This window comes from Siphateles boraxobius, unplaced genomic scaffold, assembly GCF_051911475.1.
Source record: "Siphateles boraxobius isolate OS27281-9 unplaced genomic scaffold, OSU_SipBor_1 25, whole genome shotgun sequence".
NCBI lineage: Eukaryota > Metazoa > Chordata > Actinopteri > Cypriniformes > Leuciscidae > Siphateles > Siphateles boraxobius.
This window is the reverse complement of record NW_027508866.1, coordinates 12,586,685-12,607,099: the sequence shown is the minus strand read 5'-3', so window position 1 is coordinate 12,607,099 and position 20,415 is coordinate 12,586,685. Positions and strand designations below refer to the sequence as shown.

Here is a 20,415-nt window from a genome sequence, read left to right as displayed (position 1 = left end):
GAGCAAGGAAGATTTTTAAAACTCTGTGATGGCCTGCACAGAAACCAATCAATCATGTATTTAATTTTCATAAACACATAACAATGTTTATATGCTGTAAGGTATTATAGTTCTTTATTTGAAATAAAACAAAACATAATATTTCATAAACTATACTGAACACCCACCAAAATAACTAAAGAGCATGCTAAGTGAAGCAAAACACTTAGGGACACTTTTGGAGAGGGTATATAAAGTATCCCAAGTTATTGGAAACAATAAACTGAGCTTAATTCTAACAATCTGTTCACATCCCTAGATGGTCTTTAAACAAAGTAATGTGACACATAAAGCAGATGGCTCTTTACTCATATAGCTTTTGCACACTTAGTTCATTAAATTAAACCCTTTCAATGTGATTATCTTTGCCGGAGAGTCTCCGAGAGCCATAAATCATCCTCCAGTGGCCTACTTTAATACGCACCTGTGATATGGAAGCTGACAAGCCGATTCTGATCAGAGCTGTCCCCATCACGAGTGCTCAGCACTGAAACCACCTCCCCCAGTGGGTCACTCTCTCGCACAGCACCTCTGTAGTACTCCCTCTCGAAGGTAGGGGGGTTGTCATTGACGTCTGCTATTGCAACAGTCACTACAGCTGTTGAGGATAGCGAGACACCTTCACCTAGATCAGATGCCACCACGTTGAAGGTGTAAGATGGGCACATCTCATGGTCCAGGTCACCGAGAGTAGTGATCCAACCAGTCTTGCTGTCAATAACAAACATAGCACCAGAGACAGATTTAGATCCACTTGCTTTGTCCTGCTCTTGTTTTAGGGTCGGGCCAAGGCTGTAATTAACCTGTCCGTTAGAGCCCCAATCAGGGTCAAGTGCTCGTACCTGGATAACCCGTGTACCCCTAGGCATGCCCTCCATAACCATGGCCACATAAGAACTGGTTCCGAATAATGGTTTGTTGTCATTCACATCTAGCACCTTCACTTCTACATCTACTACAGACATAGATTCAACCAGTGCCTGCCTCATGGTGGCAGCAACTTTGAATCGGTAAATGTTGATGAGTTCATAGTCAAGAGGGCTAACAAGCCTTAGAAGTCCAGTTTCTCTCTCAACCAAAAATGTCCCACCCTGGTTACTCTCCCCAGTCTCACCATTTACCACAGAAAATGAGGCAGTCTGACCAGGACTTAAGTACACTGATCCCAAGGCTGTTCCAACAGGTGTGTCCTCTGGGACTGTGTAAGAGTACTGGGGCTGGGTGAAGGAGGGCACATTTGCATCAGGTGGTAAGACATGAATAAATGCTGACACAAGGGAATGTTTGGCTGGGACCCCGCCATCAGTAGCTTTGACAAAAAAGGAGAGGACCGTTCCTCTGAGATGCGCCATGCTTCCCTTTGTGACCATCCAGCCACTGTCAGGCTCAATCTCCAGCACATCTACTAGAGGAAGCCTTGCCTCACTGTACAGAGAGTAGCTAACTCTGCCATTGTCGCCGGCATCTGGGTCCTGAGCCTGGATCTGAGTCACCAGCGATCCCATTGGCATGTTAGCCTTTATGCTAACTCTATACTCCATAGCCCTAAAACGTGGAGCATTATCATTCTCGTCAGCAAGAATTACCCTAACGGTGCAGAAGGATGCTCTTCCCCCACCATCAAGTGCCATTACAGTTAGCACAATGTCTCGGTTCACTGGATTCTCTCTGTCCAGTTTCTGAGCTGTCGTTATTAGGCCATCGGCTCCAATGTAAAACTGAGTCTTTCCAAGGTCATTGATAAAAGAAAACATGATCTGACCAAAAATCCCTGAGTCCTCATCTGTGGCACGCACCTGAATGACTCTGGTACCTGCAGGGGCATTCTCGCGGACCTCCGCCAAGTAGAACCGTTGACTAAAGACAGGGCTGTAAAGGTTACCCCCCATGACTTGAATGTTCACCTGTGCAGTGTTGGTGAACACCCCATCCGATACAGACACATTGAGGTTGTACGCTGTCCGCATCCCCTGTGTGCGCTGGCTAGACAAGGAAATTACACCTGTCTGGGAGTCTATTATGAAGTTCATTTTCTCATCTCCAGAGAGTATGCTGTACCTCAAACTCTCAGCATCTGAGCTGTCTGCATCAGAAGCCTGGACACATGTCACAATGTGCCCTCTGGGCGCCAGTTCGCTCACAAAAGCTTCGTAAAGTGGTTGGCTGAAGGACGGTGGGTTGTCATTAACATCACTCACCAAGACGGTGACAGTGACTTCACTGCTCTGGGACGGGGAACCATTGTCTGTTGCCCTAACGATAAAGCTGAAGCTTGGTGTAAGTTCATAGTCCAAAAGACGGCTTGTTAACACGAGTCCACGTGTGCTGTCAATGAGGAAGTAGTCTGTGCTGTTAAATCCATCAGAGAGGATCTGATAGTTAATCATATTGTTTTTGTCAGAGTCTTTGTCTGTTGCCAAGAGCTGTATCACGCTAGAACCGATCATTGAGTTTTCTGACAAAGTGGTGGTGTATGAGGCATTGCGAAATGCAGGGGCATTGTCATTTACATCCACCACAACTATGTCCACATCTACTTCGGATCTGGCACCAGTGAGAGTGTCCATAGACCTGACGGTTAGCCTGTAGTAGGGTGTGGTCTCATAATCTAAAGGATATATGACATTAATCACACCACTGTCAAAGCCAATGTCAAATTGAAAGGAGGGATCCCCTTCCACAATAGTATATATAATGTTTTGGCCCTCTGGACTGGTGGCATTTATGCATAAAACAGGAGTGGACACTGCAATGTCCTCTCTTACTGATATGCCATAAAAAGACTTGTCAAACACAGGCATGGCCTTGTTCACAACTGTAACTGGAAGCTCAACAACAGTGAACAAGGAGGGGTAGCCTGCATCACGTGCAAGGATTACAAGTGGATATTCAACATTGGACAAGTCTGCATCAAAGGCCCTTTTAAGAGTAAGTTCCCCAGTGAGCTTGTTCACTTCAAATTGTGGATGGTCCTCCTTAAGCTCATAATACACAGCTCCATTTATCCCTTTGTCCAAATCTGTCGCGGACACCTGGAAAATGGGTGAGCCAGGTTCTGCATCAAGCTGCACAGCAGCATAATATGGAAGGCCTAGAAACTCAGGGGCATTGTCGTTAACATCCTCAACTTCTACTCTGACGGTTACTCTAGCAACTCTGAGCTGGTCGTATTCTCTACTCACTTCTACTACCAGTTCATACAGTTCCTGTTGTTCTCGATCGAAAAGGACTCCTGTGGTTTGAACAACCCCTGATGTGGGACGGATTGTAAAGCGTGTCCCTGAATTCAAAAGAGTGTACTTTAGTGGTTCATTTAAGCGGTTTCCTACAGCATTTATAATGCTCACTGTGGTAATGTTCACACTATTCTCCAGTACAGAGGAGGAGTAAGAGATTTGACTGAAAAGGAGACCACTGTCCATAGCCTCCCTGACCAACACCGTCACAAGTGCTGTGCAAAAGTACCGCCCATCTGACACTTTGACATTGAAACGATAACGGTCTTTGGAGAGCTTATTGTTTTTGACCGTGAGGACACCCGATGATGGATCTATTTCGAAGTGCTCCAAGTTGCTGTCAGCCAAAGAATAAATCAGATCAGTGGTCATGTCTGGATCAGTGGCTTCTACTCTCAGAACCTCAACGCCAGCATATGTTGGAAGAAGCAACACAGTGTCATAAGCTTCTTGTGAGAACTGAGGGGGAGAGTCATTGATGTTCGCAACCCTGATTAGGACCTTGGCTGGCTTCTCAGCTGTTAGCTGAGGGCTGCCACTGTCCCGCACATTAACAGAAAAATAAAAAGCACTAAATGTTTCATAGTCCAGCAGGGCTATAGTTCTGACTGAGCCGGTTCCCGAGTCCACAGTAAAGAACAATTTAGCTGTGTCCTCCACAATCTGGAAGATCAGGAGGGCATTGTGATTCTTGTCAGCATCTGTGGCTTCAATTACCAAGGGCTTTCCATCCTCACTCATCACCACACTATTGATAGGGGCTGCCTCACTGATGGTCCCTTTATATGTGAGCTCCTGGAAAACTGGAGGATTATCATTTTCATCAACAACCTGGATGCAGACAGTGACAGTGGAGGCAATCCCAGCCATGTTGACAGCCTGAATGGCCAACATAAATGAGGAGGTCATCTCAAAGTCAAAATCCCTTTGTGTTGTGATGACACCTGTGTAACGATTTATTTTAAACCTCCTTTCTTCATTCCCTTCTTTAATGTCATAAATTAGTATAGATCGACTAATTGCACAGACCAATAGGACAAAAGTCCCGACAGCAACATTCTCTGTAATCTCAGCCTGGTATTCTTGTTGGGCAAACTTTGGACTGGAGAAATCAGACAGAGAGATGGCGATCCTAGCAGCAGTGGTGCTACTTAATGCCGGTGTACCTCCATCTGTGGCTCTCACAGTAAGGGTATACAAACCCACAGTTGTAAGGTCCAGGTCTCTGGCTACTGAAATGATGCCAGATAGGGGATCTATTCCAAATAAGCCACCAGTGTTGCCTGAAAAAGAAAATAAAATGACACATGCCTGTCAGTTCATCATGAAAAGTGGCATTTCAGGTAAAGGATATATCAAAGATAAATCTTAAGATGCATGACAAGTTAAAAGAATGAGCTAATACATCACACTCAGCGGCATAGACAATCAGTTTTACTCAAAACAGCTGAACAATGGAAATGTTATCAGGGAGCGTAATAAATTACAGAGCAGAGAACATGGTGTTTACCTGCATCAATTGAGTAAACTATCTCCCCGTTTCTCCCTGAGTCTCTGTCTTGTGCGATCACCTGCAAAGCTGCCGTTCCTGGTGGGGCCGACTCAAACACTGTACTGTCATACATAGTACGAGTAAAAAAGGGTGGCTGGTCATTGGCATCCTCCAAAGTCACAATAATCCGTGCCAGGTCTCTGTAATAGGGAAATTCTTGATCTTTCACCTAAAAAAAGAAACAAGAAAAAAAAAAGGAGGAAACAGGGCGACAGAGCGGAGAAGAAAACCTAATAGTTTTTGCATGGAAAAGATTTGTGAAGAAACAAGCAAAATGAAAAAAAAATTTATAAAAAAGACAGGAAAAGTTAAAAATACAAACTGTCAAAATATTACATCTGGTATGCTGAGCTATATTTCTGATAATCTAAAATATTATAAAATACTGTAAAAATCAGATACAGTGGGGTTCAAGAGTCCACATTTATTTTTCTTTTTTTACTAAAACCAGGAAACGAATAGAACATTTCTAATTTTGAACACTAAAAAATATGTTATGAACATTTAAATATTTTCTGAATCATGCTGTATACCATACATCAGGTTTCACACACACTTGTGGAGTTCATTCCACCACTTCAGCAAAGGGGAAAATATTGTCCAAGAAAATCATGTTCATTTTTTTAAATCTATTTATATATCAATTAATGGTAATATGATTTAAGTATTATATAAAATATATATATATATATATATATATATATATATATATATATATATATATATATATATATATATATATATATATATATATGTATATATATATATATGTATATAATTCTGAGGATTTTTTCTTGCAAATAGTGAGGCATTTATACTAGTGATCTCAGACCTTTGGACCCCACTGTATGACATATGTGAAATGGTCAGTTTCAGATTTGAAATCACTTATCAACTAATCTACCAAACTATTGCAATCTCAGTACAGTTGTATAATAAAAATCTTGTTTCTTACCATAATAGTAAGGATGTGTTGAGTGCGGACCTCATAGTCCAGTCGATCTGCTGTGTACATGACACCAGTACCAGGATTGATCCTAAACATCCGCATGCTTGCTGGATCAACGCTGCCATGGATGGAGTAGCTCAACTTTGCCCGTTCATCCTTGTCCCTGGCCCGGACGCGCAAGACCTCAGTGTCGGCTGGTGTATCCTCAGACACCAAGACTTCATATGTACGCTCAGAGAAAATGGGAGTGTTGTCATTGCTGTCCAAAACCTTTATGTAAATCTGTAGATACAGGGGACATGGAGTCATTTTTAGCCTTTCACATAGAAATTAATCACATTTAAACAGATCCCTATAAGTAATCTACACTGTTGCAATATGCACTGATGTCAAAACAGCTTAAATAAGAAAAAGAAAATGCACATGCTAGAGTGACAATATGATGTGGGTTTCTGGGACACTGGAATACTCAGCAGCCCCTGGCATATCTGAAGACATATTCAAAGAAGATTATATAGATATCTCTTTCACAAAGCAAACTTACGTTGATAAAATTAGATAAAAGTTGGCACACTGCTTAACATTTTAGAGATGTTTCTCTCTTGGATATTTCACTGCAATACTATTTTTGCTAGTTTCTTGCGAAGTTAGCAGTCTTGATTCTTATAGAAGAAGTTTCCAGGATGTTTATACAACTAAAAATATACCTGTGTAGTGGCTGTGTTGGTCCCATCTGTCACTTGTACCGTCATGTTGTATATTGATTGTGTCTCTGCATCTAGAGGTCTGGCTATTACTATGGTCCCCATCCCACTCTGAATATCAAATGGACCATCATAGTTTCCTATTACACCAAGAAATCACAGTTAGCATGACCTGAAAAATTATAACTGATAGAAAATGCATTGCATGAATTTATTTATCCAATGAAGAGGTAAAGGTTTAGCAGAAAAGGATCAAGGTGAACACTCTACCAATCAAACTGTCATGCGGTTTTGCTCTTCTGTGAGAAATAAATGTTTTATGTTTCACAGCGATACATCAAAGTTTCACAGCATTTCGAAACATCAACCGCTTTATGTTGGGATCTTTCCCATCAGCCTCGGGTCTCTTATCTTCGACTCCCACAAACATCTGTGTCAGGTACAAGCCTCTTCTCGGCAGATTCTCAAATCATTAATTCAGGTCCATTCTGACGGATAAGGGCAAACTTTCTGTGCATCTTTAGTATTCATAACATGCATCTGTTCCAATTCCACTCAATTTCCACTGCACTTAAATGAGATCAGAAGACCAAAGTCTGGAAGGAATCTCAGCACTCAAAGTGTTTACAGGATTGAGAGTTTCACGTTTGTCCTGCGGCAAATGGAGTTTTTAAAGCGAGTATCTAAAAGTATCAGATAAACTAGTGTAAGACTGAAAAAACAAGTTGAGGAAAGACCACTCCTCGAGTACATTTCTTCCCCTCATCCCCCACTCTTGCAGAGATCACCCAAACTCACACAAGAATCTACCGGTATATGGTTTTAATGTGAACAATTATCATACAGTTTTATACATGTTTGGTAGCATTTTAAATGTCTCAGTGCGACTGGTACAAATGTCTCATTCCCAAAGTAGTAAACCAAAAGGTAATAAAGTTCTTAAGAGTTTAGAATATCTTGCACACAGAAGGGTGTGAAGGGTTCAGGCAAATGGTCCTCTGCTCTCAAAAGGTGTGACCTATGAATGCAAATTTCCTTTGTTAGTACGTGTTTTCCATGTGAAATTAGGTTCTGTCTATATAAAGAAATTCAGCAAAGGGTTCGGGGCCTTTTCTGTGCCTCAGATCAGCCTGTGAATGTCACGAGAGAGTCGCATCATGTATTTCCTAATGTCGGGTTAACATTTCTGCTCTTTATTCCAGAGCATTTGATGTTTTGTATTGATTATCTTTGAACGGATTATGAAATTGTAATGATACATTTACCTGACATAATAAATTGTTACATTTGATTATTCTAACTGACTTTGACACTATTTTCATTATTATTTTCATTATAGTTAAAAGGAATAGTCAAAAATTCGCTCACATTTAATGATGCACGGATATCATTAAAACCTTTTTCATTTATAGAGTCAGATGAAATAACAAGTTAATATATATGAGAAAATGTATTGAATTTAATCAGAAATACTTTGCCGGGAGAAAAGGCAGTAACGTGCCAGTAACGAGACCTTCCGTGCTGGTCAGATGCCGGACTTTGGGTCCATCGAGCGCGAGTTTACACTAGCCAAACCTCCACTTACAGGAAAATAACTACAAAATACTGACAGTTAGCCTACCGCTGTCAGATGAACAGTTTCCACCACAGGAGCTCTGTGGGATATAAAACATCTCCCGTGACGTCCTTCCACCTTCTCAGAGATAGATCCAGATGAACGGAAAAAGAAAAGGAAAACAGAGAATTGACATGGATGTCAAGAGCTCATATTAAGCTAAGCAAATGAAGGCGAGACACTACAGGTGAATTGGGTAAATTTTAACTAGCAGATATCACCATGAACCTTTCCTAGTTGATTACCTACATTTAGATGAGAACAAATTTATTACAAGTTTTCTGTAATTTAATTTTTAAATATGCAAATTAGGCATTATCTAATCAAATATGCACTAATTTGCATAGTTTTTTAAAAACGAAATCTGAGTATTGGATAAAGCCAGGTTCAAAATTCTTTTTTCATTGTGTTCACATATTAGATGGGGGAAAACATTACAGAGGGATTTATGGATATCTACTTTTGATATCCTGTAAATCAGAATATATTGCCAATAGCCTTAAAAAATTATTTCCGCATGTTTTTTTGGAATAAAATATTATATAAATCAGGCTAGGAATAATATATTTACAAATGCCTCTGAAATGTCTTCATAATATAACTAGGTACAAGACTGGAAAGTTTGGTGTATATAGGTGGTACTAAAGTTGAGATTTTGGACTTGGAGTATGAGAGAAAAGTCATTTTGAGGAAACGGGCTTTAAAGATTTATATTGTAAAATGAGATTGCACATTTAGAGTTAAATCCCCCCCTTTTATTTTCACGATTGGTTGCTGATAAAAAAGAAAATTACCATATTTGGATCCGGCAGTATTGTACAGGAGAGAGAGAGCTTTCTAACGGTGTGTGTGATGACAGGGTAGAGATCGCGATCGCGAAGCAGCGGGATGATTTAAACCGCCAACTTTTGTTGAATTTATGAGAAATCTACAGATGCAAACAGACAGTGTGTAGTAAAATAAAGACCTAAATGTGTATTTCAGACTTTTTTTCACCACAAGTCTGAAAGAAGACATGTTATTGAAGACAACGATTGACCGGTGAAAAAAAAACGATGTTTTTGCCTGCCGTGTCTCGCCTTAAAAAAATACTTTATAAACGCTTATTCATTTGGGAGTTTTCCAACTAAATAACACAAGCAATGCCCCCAACGTGGTAATACATCTGCAATGCTCAGCAAAATCCCAAATACTGAGAGGGTTTAATCAAAATGACCCTCTATGCATATTTTAGTTCACTAACTTTACCATCCATGCATCTTCTGTTGTCTAGCTATAAGCAGAAAATATAGGTGCAAATGATAAATATGTAGAAGAGCTGTAAGCAACGAGCAAATGGAGTAAATCATTGTCAGCATTGTTTACCATAGAGGTCTACTCCTTTAAATTACATTTACATTTATTCATCAGCACGGTTTTATCCGAAGCAACTGAGGAATGCTACAACACAAGCGATTCATCCTAAGCAGACATTAACATCAGTAATATTGCGGACATTAAAGTTTGCAACACGACTTAATTTATGACTGGAACTGCTACATTATTGATACTCACCAATGATGTTGAACCATAAAGGAGTTGCTGTCTGCCAAACTGAGACCTCTCCAACTGACTCATACACTTTGGCGTTTTCCCCCACTGTGAAGTTATAAACGGCTGCGGTAAATCTCAAGGCCAGTGGCGAAGGCACGGGCTTACGAATCCATTCAACATGCAAACGGGTGGTCGACCACTTCTGAGGGGTCCCATTGTCAATGGCTTTTATCTGAGGAGGGCATAGAAAATATGTAGAAGTAGAAAAGGATGAAAACTTAAAGAAAAACTTAAATGTGATCTGAAATACCAATCTATCTGGTACTTTACCGTGAGAATGTCATAGCCACCAGCCGTGACCATCTTCCTGGAAGACACCATGGCTGTCTTAGCATCGATAAAGAACTTGCCATCATCATTTCCATCCACAATGCTGTATGTGAGATCTGCATTGGACCCTTCATCTCGATCATGGGCGAAGACTCTGTAGACAGGGTCACCGCGTTTGTTGCGGTCCCGCTCCAGAAGGATGATGCGGTACACCGACTCTTTGAATTCAGGCGTATTGTCATTCTCATCCTGAACATGCACTATCACCCAGACAGTGGACTGCCTGAAGATCCCTCCTCCATCCATAACTGTAACCTAGATAAACGCATATAAACTAAATTATGATGAAAATGCACAGTTTTTGAACAAAGTTAGTTTTAACTTTAGTGCCAATTTTAACAGGTCAAGGTGGCTGCATGTACAGTTTTTGATAGGTACATTCCCTCATTGTTTCTTGAGCATCAAATCAGCATATTACAATGATGAACGTGTAAACTTCCCTTGGGGATTAATAAATTAATATCAAATCAAAATCAAATCAAATTTCTTTCAAAAACATTACAAGAATCTTATTTACCCAAACTTATATATATATATATATATGTCCATTTTACTCTGGTTATTCTTTATAGCATCTGCAATGTACCTTTTCAACTTTGCACTACAAAATATTTTTCATTAACATTGCCCATTTTAGAGTATTTTAATTCTATCCTGTACCTCATCCCATATCATTTGGACTATAAAGATGAAAACACAAATGCACAAAAATGAAACCTCAATTTAAGCGATCAGATTTTTAACGTTAAAACACCCTAGCAACGTGCCAAAAAACACTCAAACATCTTAGCAACCCCATAGCAACTCTACATTTCTCTGTTGTCAAGAGACAAAAAAAGGCTATATATAAAATAAACAAAACTCTACTCAAAATAGAAAAAAAGATCAACTTAGGCGCATTCATTCTTCATCGCAATCATTCTTCAGAAAAGAATGCAATTGATCTCACTCTTCTACATGGAGCTCCACTGGATATTCCCAGAACTTGATTATAGACTGGTCACAAAAAGAGGCCTGGGGCAAATTACACCACTGCAAACTCACAAGCAGCATCATGAAAGCCTCTGTGGACTAAATCTTTAATGGGGACAGTCCGCAGTCAGCGAGGACACATTGGAGACGCTGATGCCTGGGCTGCTCTCTCAAAGCAGGCACCTTGAGGCGCTAGATGTAAGATATGAACTTTGAAACTAGAAGCCTTCTGCAGAGTAAATCATCATTTAGTTAACACAGAAATCAATGGCCCTCATTCCACTCTGTCCATGTAGAGCAGGGATCACGGGGAGCCACACCCATCCCATTGATCAGCGCTACTGTACTGCCCTCATTGACAGATCAGTAATTTAAGGGCTGCTCACCAGACTGTATGAAAATTTGCACATCTGCACGTGTTTTGGTGTTAAATAAGAGTCCTTGGTCAGTGTACGCTGGCTTTATCCTTCCTGTCACTCATAATGCAGGTGTAGGCCAGTCGTTTTGCTCTACTGCACCTTAATATAAGACATTAGAAATTAAAAATCACAAACATCATTGCCTTTATATCCTGGATGTGTACAGCCATTCCTCACTCGATACTACAACTGCTTGCTTCACCTTATATTCCAATAAATTCAATAGTTCACTGGTAGCATCTCTCCATTTTGTTCAACAGACAAATGTGTTCCTAAAATAGATCTATAAATAAGTCGGTGTGTATCCTATATGGTTATAAATAAAATACTTGAAGCTATTGAAAAGTAATCATTTTAACTTTCTCTGTAGTTATATCATAGTTTCAGTACTTGTGACTATTCATGGAATTACATGATTTCAACATTTCAACATTTCATGAACTGATAAAACTGCCCTTGAGAATCAATGAAAAACTGCATGTTTTGCTCTTAAAATGAAAGTTCTTTTTAATTGTCTTGCAGTCATGTAATTCTAAACCTGTAAGTCCTTATGTTCAGTATGATAAAAAGGAGAAATTTTAATGAATGGACATGCTCCTCTTTTCCATACAACGATAGTTCATGGCAGCTAACACACACACACACACAAAATAAATAATATATACAGTAACTGATAACTGCATGGTTTCAGGAATGAGTAATGCAGTGTAACATTCAACTCAGAAAGTTGGAATTTGTAATTTACTTCTGTCAGTTCTGTACTTTCAAAAAAGAATTTGAAGTCAGACCTCTAACTTGGAAGTCTCTGATTTTTCAGAGGTGTGTGTATGAAAGCATACAAACAAAGCAACACCCAGGGAGATGGTACATAGTAAATGATAAACATTTCCTTTTAATGAACTAAAAATGCAGAGTAAAAGTTCATATAATACCAGTAATACTAAATCCTGTTTATCAAACGCTTAGAGCCAGGTGTCTAAAATACAGTAAATCACCATCTCTATTAGACCTACAAATCAAACACCATTCTTAAAAAGCTATGCAATGCTCTACAATTTAATTGATGATTTTGACAATCAAATACCTGTAAAGCAATAGCATTGCCATTTTGTTTCCTTATACACTAGAGTTCAATAGTCAGGGGTCAATAAATTATTTTATTTTTTTGTTTTTTTAAAGAAATTAATACTTTTATTCAGCAAGGATGCTTTAAATTGACCACCAATGTTACAAAAGAGTTCTATTTAAAATATACACTGATTTTTACTTTCTATTTATTAAACAAAATATTAAGCAGCACAAATGTTTTCATCATTGGTAATAGTCAGCAAATCAGCATTTTAGAATGATTTCTGAAGGATCATGTGACATTTAAGACTGGAGTAATGATGCCGAAAATTCAGCTTTTCAGCATCATTGCTTAAAATGTAATAAATTAAATTTTAAGATACATTAAAATGCCAATATCAAGAAATAATATCCCATATTTTAAATTTGAATAGAACGCAGCATTAATAGTTTTTTATTGTTGAATGAATTACTTCTTTAAGGTACAGTCAGATGGGTAATGTATACAGTACCTCTATGAAGTGCTGTTCTTGTTGCTCTCTATCCAGTTTCCTTGATGTGGTAGTGATGAGTCCTGAAAAAAAATATTTTTTGAAAATGACAAAACTGAATAAACAATTGACTTTCATGACAATTGTGCAATGTAAGGGCTGCAACGATCAGCGAGGAGAGCCGCTCCACTCGACAATGATTAATAACGTGTCAGAAAGGGTGCATAAATTCACACAACATTGTTTGTTTGTTTATTTCAGGGGGGAAAAAAGCAGCTCAAAAGACAAGCGTCTAACGTAAACCCACAGATGGCATCTCGTGAATGCATTATTTTCCAAACCCCGGTGGCTGTAACTAGGCTTTAAAAACAGTTCAGTGCCGACAGAGCAGCGGAGATTGAGAACAGGAAGACATTCCTGAATATGAGTGCTTAAGGCACAAGACATCTGGATGATGGAGTCTGAAGGTAAATAACTTTAAGCGGGTCTATGGGTTTGACAACAATTCCTGCTGTGTGGACATATTGACAAGCTGCAGAAAAGAGGGCTTAAAGAAATGGGGGGGGTATTTACCCAACTTCATATATAGTACAAAGCCTGAGTGACTTTCCTTCTTTTGTGGATCAAAAAAAAAAAAGAGAAATTCTGAAGAATGAACGTAAACTTAAATTTCAGTCTGTTTCACATCCAGAGCTTGGAATATAGCACACATGTGCTTTTTCATCCTTTTTGAAGCTTGAGTGCTTCAGTCTCCATTTACTGAGAATGTCTTCTTTTCTGTTCCACAGAAGAAAGTGATATAGAAGATTCTCAGAGAGAATAATATACTGTATATAACCTATGTGCAAATGTATTGCAAATTTCAGCGTTTTAAAGAACACTGCCACAATTTTAGTACAAGTTCCCATTATTTACCTAAAATAAATCTATTGCACGTGATTTCTGAGCCAATGATTCTCAGTGAAATAGCCATGGCAACAAAGAACTCCTGATGGCACAGGTTGAATCGCACAGCTGGAATGCACAGTATTCCCTAATGTGTGCCATCCAGAGAGAATCAATTAGAGAAATTAGAGAAGCAATGAACTCACAGAGACGTTGAGGAACCAGTGGTTGTGAGGAAAGTGTAAATGATTTTTACTCTTAAGCCATCCATTTAAATATACTGTAAAGACATTCTTGGCAGGGCATTTGTAACTAAAAGAAATTGTAAAAATGACTATTAGAGGCAAGCGCTCTAAACTAATAATCAAACATGCACTGTCTATTTTCAGGGTGCAGTAATTGGTTGCTGGCTTAGTCACAGCACATTTGTTTTTATAAAAGAGCTCACGATGCAATTTATCTGAACACTTAGGCTGAGTTCATCAGACAATCACAAAAAGAGAGCTAGATAAGTGGGGAGCAATTACAACGGCTTTTCCCAGCAGTTGCTGAAACTAAAGTAGAATCTGTGACTGCAGTCCACGGGCAAACTATAAAACACTCAAGGTTTGATACCTTTGGGTTGATTCAACCATAATTTCATTCCCTTTCAGTTTTTTTGTTTTTCATATATTTCATCCTTGAACACTCATACTGGTCCAAAGGCTTTCATAAAGAGTGTTTGTCAGGGAGAAATACAGCATTACTTCTCTCCTCTCCACATATCAATGCATGCACACACTTACTCACATCTCATTATATATATTGAGTTAGATTTATTGAGCTTAAACCTTGTATTCCAGTGTAAATATGTGCTGCCACATGATGCCTTGGAGGGATTTGCCGATAGTAGAACGAAAAGCTTTCCTGCTGGCACCAAACCTTGTTTAATTAATTCACTGACTACTGCTGCATACATAAGCTCCCATGACTCACTTCTTAAATGACAAGGAAAGCAGCACCGGGGTGTAATCGGCAATGCAGTATGCACCCAGTACGCCACGGGATAAGAACTCTGCATGTGTGTTAACTCTTCACACTAGAATGTCCTGACACTGAAGCAAATTACAGCCTGTGCTGCTCAGTTTGTTTAGTAGTACTTGTGAAAGGATCTGTGAAAGCAATAGGAGGTTTGGACTGAGAGACACTGTAATTAAATTTCAAAGAAAAATGTGATCAAAGTTTCTTTTCTTGCAAATTCAGAAGGAAACAAATTATTTTTTCCATGCAGTATTTCCTGTAGATTTGCTTTCCTGTAGATTAAAAATGCAAATGACATAAAATGTAAATCATATATATATATATATATATATGGGTATTGGTCAAAAGGTAATATTTTTTATTTTTCTGAAAGAAGTCTCTTAAGCTCATCAAGCCTGCATTTATTTGATCAAAAATACAGAAAAAAAAACTGTAATATTGTGAAATATTATTACAATTTAAAATAATGTTGTTTTTTTATTTGAATATACTTTGAAATATCCTTCAGAAATCATTCTAATATGCTGATATATTATAAATGTTGGAAAAAGTTGTGCTGCTTAATATTTTCAGGATTCTTTGATTAATAAAGAGTAAAAAAAACATTTATTTAAAATAGAAATATTTTGTAACAATATACACTACCTTTCAAAAGTTTGGGGTCAGTCTTTTTTTCTTTCCTTTTTTGAAAGAAATTAATAATTTTATTCAGCAGGGATGTGTTAAAGTGATTTAAAAAAGCGATATTAAAGATTTCTATGTTAGAAAAGATTTCTATTTTGAATAAATGCTGTTCTTTTAAACGTTTTATTTATTAAAGAATCCTAAAAATTATCACAGGTTCCAAAAAAATATTAAGCAGCACAGCTGATTGATAATGTTGAAATTAATGTAGTCAAATCAGCATATTAGAATGATTTCTGAAGGATCATGTTATACTAAAGACTGGAGTAATCATGCTGATTGTTGTGAAATTCAGCTTAGACAGAAATAAATTATATTTTAAAGTATATTATGACAGAAAACCATTTTTTAAATTACAAATTCTATTTTTTTATTTCTATATTAAAAATGTAAATTACATAAGATGTAATTTGCATATGTTTATGCGGTATTATTGTAAAGATCACTTATTAATTACTAAATGTGTTAATATAGTGATTACAAAGAAACAATAAATAATGTATATAATATTATACATTATAATCCTTATGATTCTCTGCGAACATTGATATATGCAATTAACTGCGATTAATGTACTTAATTTAGCTACTATTAATTTAATTAAAATTAAGTCAATTTGCAGCCCGTTATACAATAGAAAATATAAGAATTTAAGGGATTTCTTCGTTTGTTTCTTCATAGGGAAAAAACCTGTGTTGGAATCCATGGAATCTACCTTACCTGTGTTGGAATCTATGGAAAAGAAGTTCTGAGGATTTCCGGAAGTGATACGATACATGAGACGGCTATCTGAAGCGGAAACGTCAGGGTCCCGGGCTTGGATACGAACGACAGCCACATCTTTGGGAGAGTTCTCCATGACGTACGGGTGGTAGATGGATTCAGAGGTCAAAGGTGCATTATCATTCACATCCTCCACCTGGATAAACACCTCAATAGAGGCAGAGAGCGGCACCACACCTCGGTCTGTCGCATATACCGTTAGCCAGTAGGAATCCTGAGTCTCGCAATCTAGGGTGCCAGTGGTGTAAATCATTCCTGTAAGAACAGTGCAAAAACATATTTAATATCAATCACCTTTTTGATGAATTGAAGAAATACTTCACACAGTTTGAGAGCTTTTATGACAAATTCTTTCTATGGCACATCAACTGCTATCAGTACTCTAGCCTGAGTGAGCTGGGAACATTCACTTATTTTTCAAGCTATCCATAACTTGGTTTGTGATTCAGCAACACATCAAAAGCATCCGACCCTACCATGAGTCAAACTTTGGTGTCAAACTTTATTAAACTGTAATGTGCCCAACATTTTGAGGAGATTAGAGTCAGACTGAAAGATTAATGTTTTTAGAAACACACTCCCAGAAACCTAAGTCAGTTCAGCGGAGTGTTTCAATACCAGAGCTGGTGTGATGTGTTCTGCCTAAAAGTGTAATTTCTCTTCAGATTTTCTCTGGGGAAATTCACTCGACTGTCAACAATACCTGAGACCAACCTAAAGCAATTCAGATAATATTTTGTTATTATTTGGAAAGAGCTTCATTCTCTTACTACAGTCCATTGCCTACAACTAAATTGTGAAAATATTAGATGCATATAAAAGTATCTGCAATAAATTATTCAATTTGGCAATGAACACAGAAATCATTGGTATCAGGGTCACTGGGGCTAGTTGTCATAAAGGTATGACAGTAACTATGATTTACAGTCTTTCTCCATATTGTGTGAATGCAGTTCCTTTAATTTAATTTCCTGTAGATTAAAAAAGTAAATTACATACATTTATTCAGTATAATCTTACATATAAGGGCTTTCAATTTAATGTGTTAATTTAGTGATTCAAAAAAATCAATGCGAGTTTCTTTTTCCAGGGCAATTACAAAAAATGTTCAATAGCCAAGATTTTAAGGTATGCAGGTATAAAGAAAATGTACTGAAGTAATTTAATGGTATTCTCCTATAACATTGTGTCAAACAGTCTGTTTACACTTAGGTGTAAAGCAGTTACACTTTGTAGGGGACATGCTTGCTGAGCAGATTTTTGACTGGTGGTGTCCAATCCAAACTGACATCTTGGACATACCACTAACTTTAGATGGGCTGGGAATCCCACCGCAGGGTACAACGGCTCCACTCAGAAACTGTATGACCTTCAGGTCTTCAGCATAGCATATCTAATCACTCCTGACCAAAATGCTGGCTCTGCCATTCTATGAGCGCTTCGACATTGCATCACGGGCACATGTAAATACGATCACTGATAGGAAGGGGCATCACTGACAGAATGACCCATTTCGTGGCTGTGCTATGCAATGCGATGAGTCGATTGGTCAACCATGGCACAGAACAAAACCAATCATGCGCGAAGTGATTCAACCAAGGGGATTCCGACCCTCGCAGCCACTGGGAGCTGGAAAAATAGGAGAACTCACACAGCAAGCAGGTCCCTGATACTTACTAAAACCTTAAAAGCATTTGAAAGTAGGACACCCAAGGGGACAAAGACACAAAGGATACAGGGACATCTGAAGCTGACTGAATGGTTTGTCAGTGAGCTAACACAGTGTGACAGGTCAGTTTGCCTAAAGGAAATCTGCTATATTCACAATACACACCTTCAAAGAAAACAAAGCCAGTTCCCTTTATGAAACTTCTGTCAACATTTTAAGCAGAGAAAAAGACCACACAAAATATAGATGGAGCAGACGAACATTATCTTAAAAAGTACTTTGGACTCATTCACTAATAATTTCATACAATTTGCATTTTTGTGTGTGCGAGAAAAAAAAAGATCTTGTTTGAAATTTCAGAAGGCTTCACAACAAGTGCATATACTGGTTCTTATCTGCGTTCAAATTATGCTTTCTAATTAATGCTTGTGGATAATAATAAAGGAGTGCATGCCCACATCTGGTAATTTGCATAAAACATGCCCAAACTAAGGCCATATAAGGGCTTTCCGCACAACCTCACCTTTTCTGAAAGCATGCTCAAGATCTTGGAGTACTGAAATGTGTGCCACTCAAAACAAGTTTAAAAAACAAACAGTTTTATTAAAAAATATTGTTGCTTTAAAAAGTAAGCAACCTGGTTGCCTTTAAATTGAGTTAATTGAAACTAAACATTTGAGTTAATACAAAGAAAGAGATTGGTTTAATCAATAAAAAACTCAAAATAGTATGTTGTCTGAAAAACATCAGCAAATATAAGTTCATTTTACAAAAGAAAAGAAAAAAAACTTGTATCATGATTTCTGCATGTTTGCATGCAGATTTTTCATGAGTCATAGTAAATTAAGCCCATACTTAATTTAGTAAAGCATAGCATATACCAGAAATAGTAAGAGGGGTATGTTAGCATGCTATTCCAAATTTTACCTAATATTATGTCTGGAGTAACAGATATTCTAATAATTTACATCGAAATTTTTTTTTTAAATTAACCTTTTATTCACCCTTCAGTCCTCCTTTGACTAATCAAAACCATCAGTAATAAATTATTACAACTTTTTAGGACATACATAATGTTAATACTGTATATAAAGACAAGCCCTGTATAACATTTGCACCAGGTTACCAAGCTGAAAGATTTGTTTATGATCAGTTCTCATAAACAAAAGTCAACACTTTAATAAGCATTTTGAGCTATTTAATCCCCAGTTTGATCCCCAGACAGAAGAATGAAAAATGTACCAATTCATCTAGAAATTTTCAGCTAAAGATAATTTGATAGATGGAGAGAAGGTTCACTAATGAGCCGTTTCTTCTTTTAAGCATGCTAGATTTGTTATACTGCAATAGGAGTAAATTGGGGTGCACTTCAGCCTGAAATTCAGTCATATGCACTCTTATTACATCCACGTCTTGCAACTCAGGGAATATAGGAAACATATAGTCCTAAAATGGCTAGCGTTTTCTAGGAGTAAACAACCTTTGAAATTTGCGAAGATGTTAAAAATGTTTATGAAATTTGCTTTTTAGTATCCACAAAACACTTGACATGAGATAACTATTTAACCTCAGTGACAGTGTGGAAATTTCATTGATATATCGCATTCCACACTTTTATCATATTCAAAAACCTTTCAGCCAAAGTGCTGTAAAATTTACGTCACACAAGCAAATAATGCTCATGCTTAGTATACAGAGCTCTGCTTCTATACATTCATACACTGTTAAACAATATGTCGAGTCAGAAATATGACAGATGGCATAAAAAAGAGACACAAAGTTTCAGTGCTGTCTGGGACAGGACTCTACAGACACAGACATATTTCCACAGTTTTGATTCAAAGACTCCAGCTTTGATGCTGAGGATGTTTTGATGGATTCCCACAGGATCTGATGCTGAGGATCAGAAATTCTACAAAACACAAGGCCTGTCCCAGCTCAAATTAAAGAGACACAGATTTACACTAAGTGCCTGATTTTGTAAAGCATTTGAACACAAGATGCTAATTTGCTGTCGCAAAAGCGACTAGAGCAATGCAAATGATTTGACATGATGCAATTGACTTTCAGCTGATTGTGAATCTCAAACCACATACCATGTCATTTAAAACAGCGCTAAATCCATCTGCTTCTTTTGCTTTACAAACCATTGCTTTTAGCATTTATCATTATTCATGAAACTCAACCAACAGGTGTGTATTATAAACATCAAGGGCTGCATATGGAGCTAGAAGGCAGAAAATCACTGCCGTGTCCTTCAACTAACAGACTTAAAAGGATGATTATGTGTTTTGTGGTTAGGAATATCACAAAGAGGTCCTAATTATCCTCTATAACTACTCACAAATTACAGAAATAATCATTTCAAATGCAAAACACATTGACGCATGTGCTATTTATTTTAAT

General features: G+C 37.8%; 1 protein-coding gene across 5 annotated transcripts in view; it reads right to left on the bottom strand.

Moving 5' to 3' along the window:
* Nucleotides 1-20,415, bottom strand: part of fat3b (FAT atypical cadherin 3b) — a 62,781-nt gene that overhangs the window by 36,699 nt on the left and 5,667 nt on the right. For 2 of the 5 annotated variants that reach the window (XM_077242687.1, XM_077242689.1), the window contains exons 3-11: nt 16,278-16,595; nt 12,990-13,051; nt 9,959-10,273; nt 9,650-9,860; nt 8,102-8,176; nt 6,484-6,620; nt 5,783-6,058; nt 4,786-4,996; nt 464-4,558 (exon numbers count right to left, since the gene is read on the bottom strand). In XM_077242687.1, the coding sequence (XP_077098802.1) occupies nt 464-4,558; nt 4,786-4,996; nt 5,783-6,058; nt 6,484-6,620; nt 8,102-8,176; nt 9,650-9,860; nt 9,959-10,273; nt 12,990-13,051; nt 16,278-16,595 (5,700 nt within the window). Of the gene's footprint in view, nt 1-463; nt 4,559-4,785; nt 5,058-5,782; nt 6,059-6,483; nt 6,621-8,101; nt 8,177-9,649; nt 9,861-9,958; nt 10,274-12,989; nt 13,052-16,277; nt 16,596-20,415 lie in introns of those variants that run through there. The other 3 variants (XM_077242690.1, XM_077242688.1, XM_077242691.1) reach the window with 3 other exon arrangements.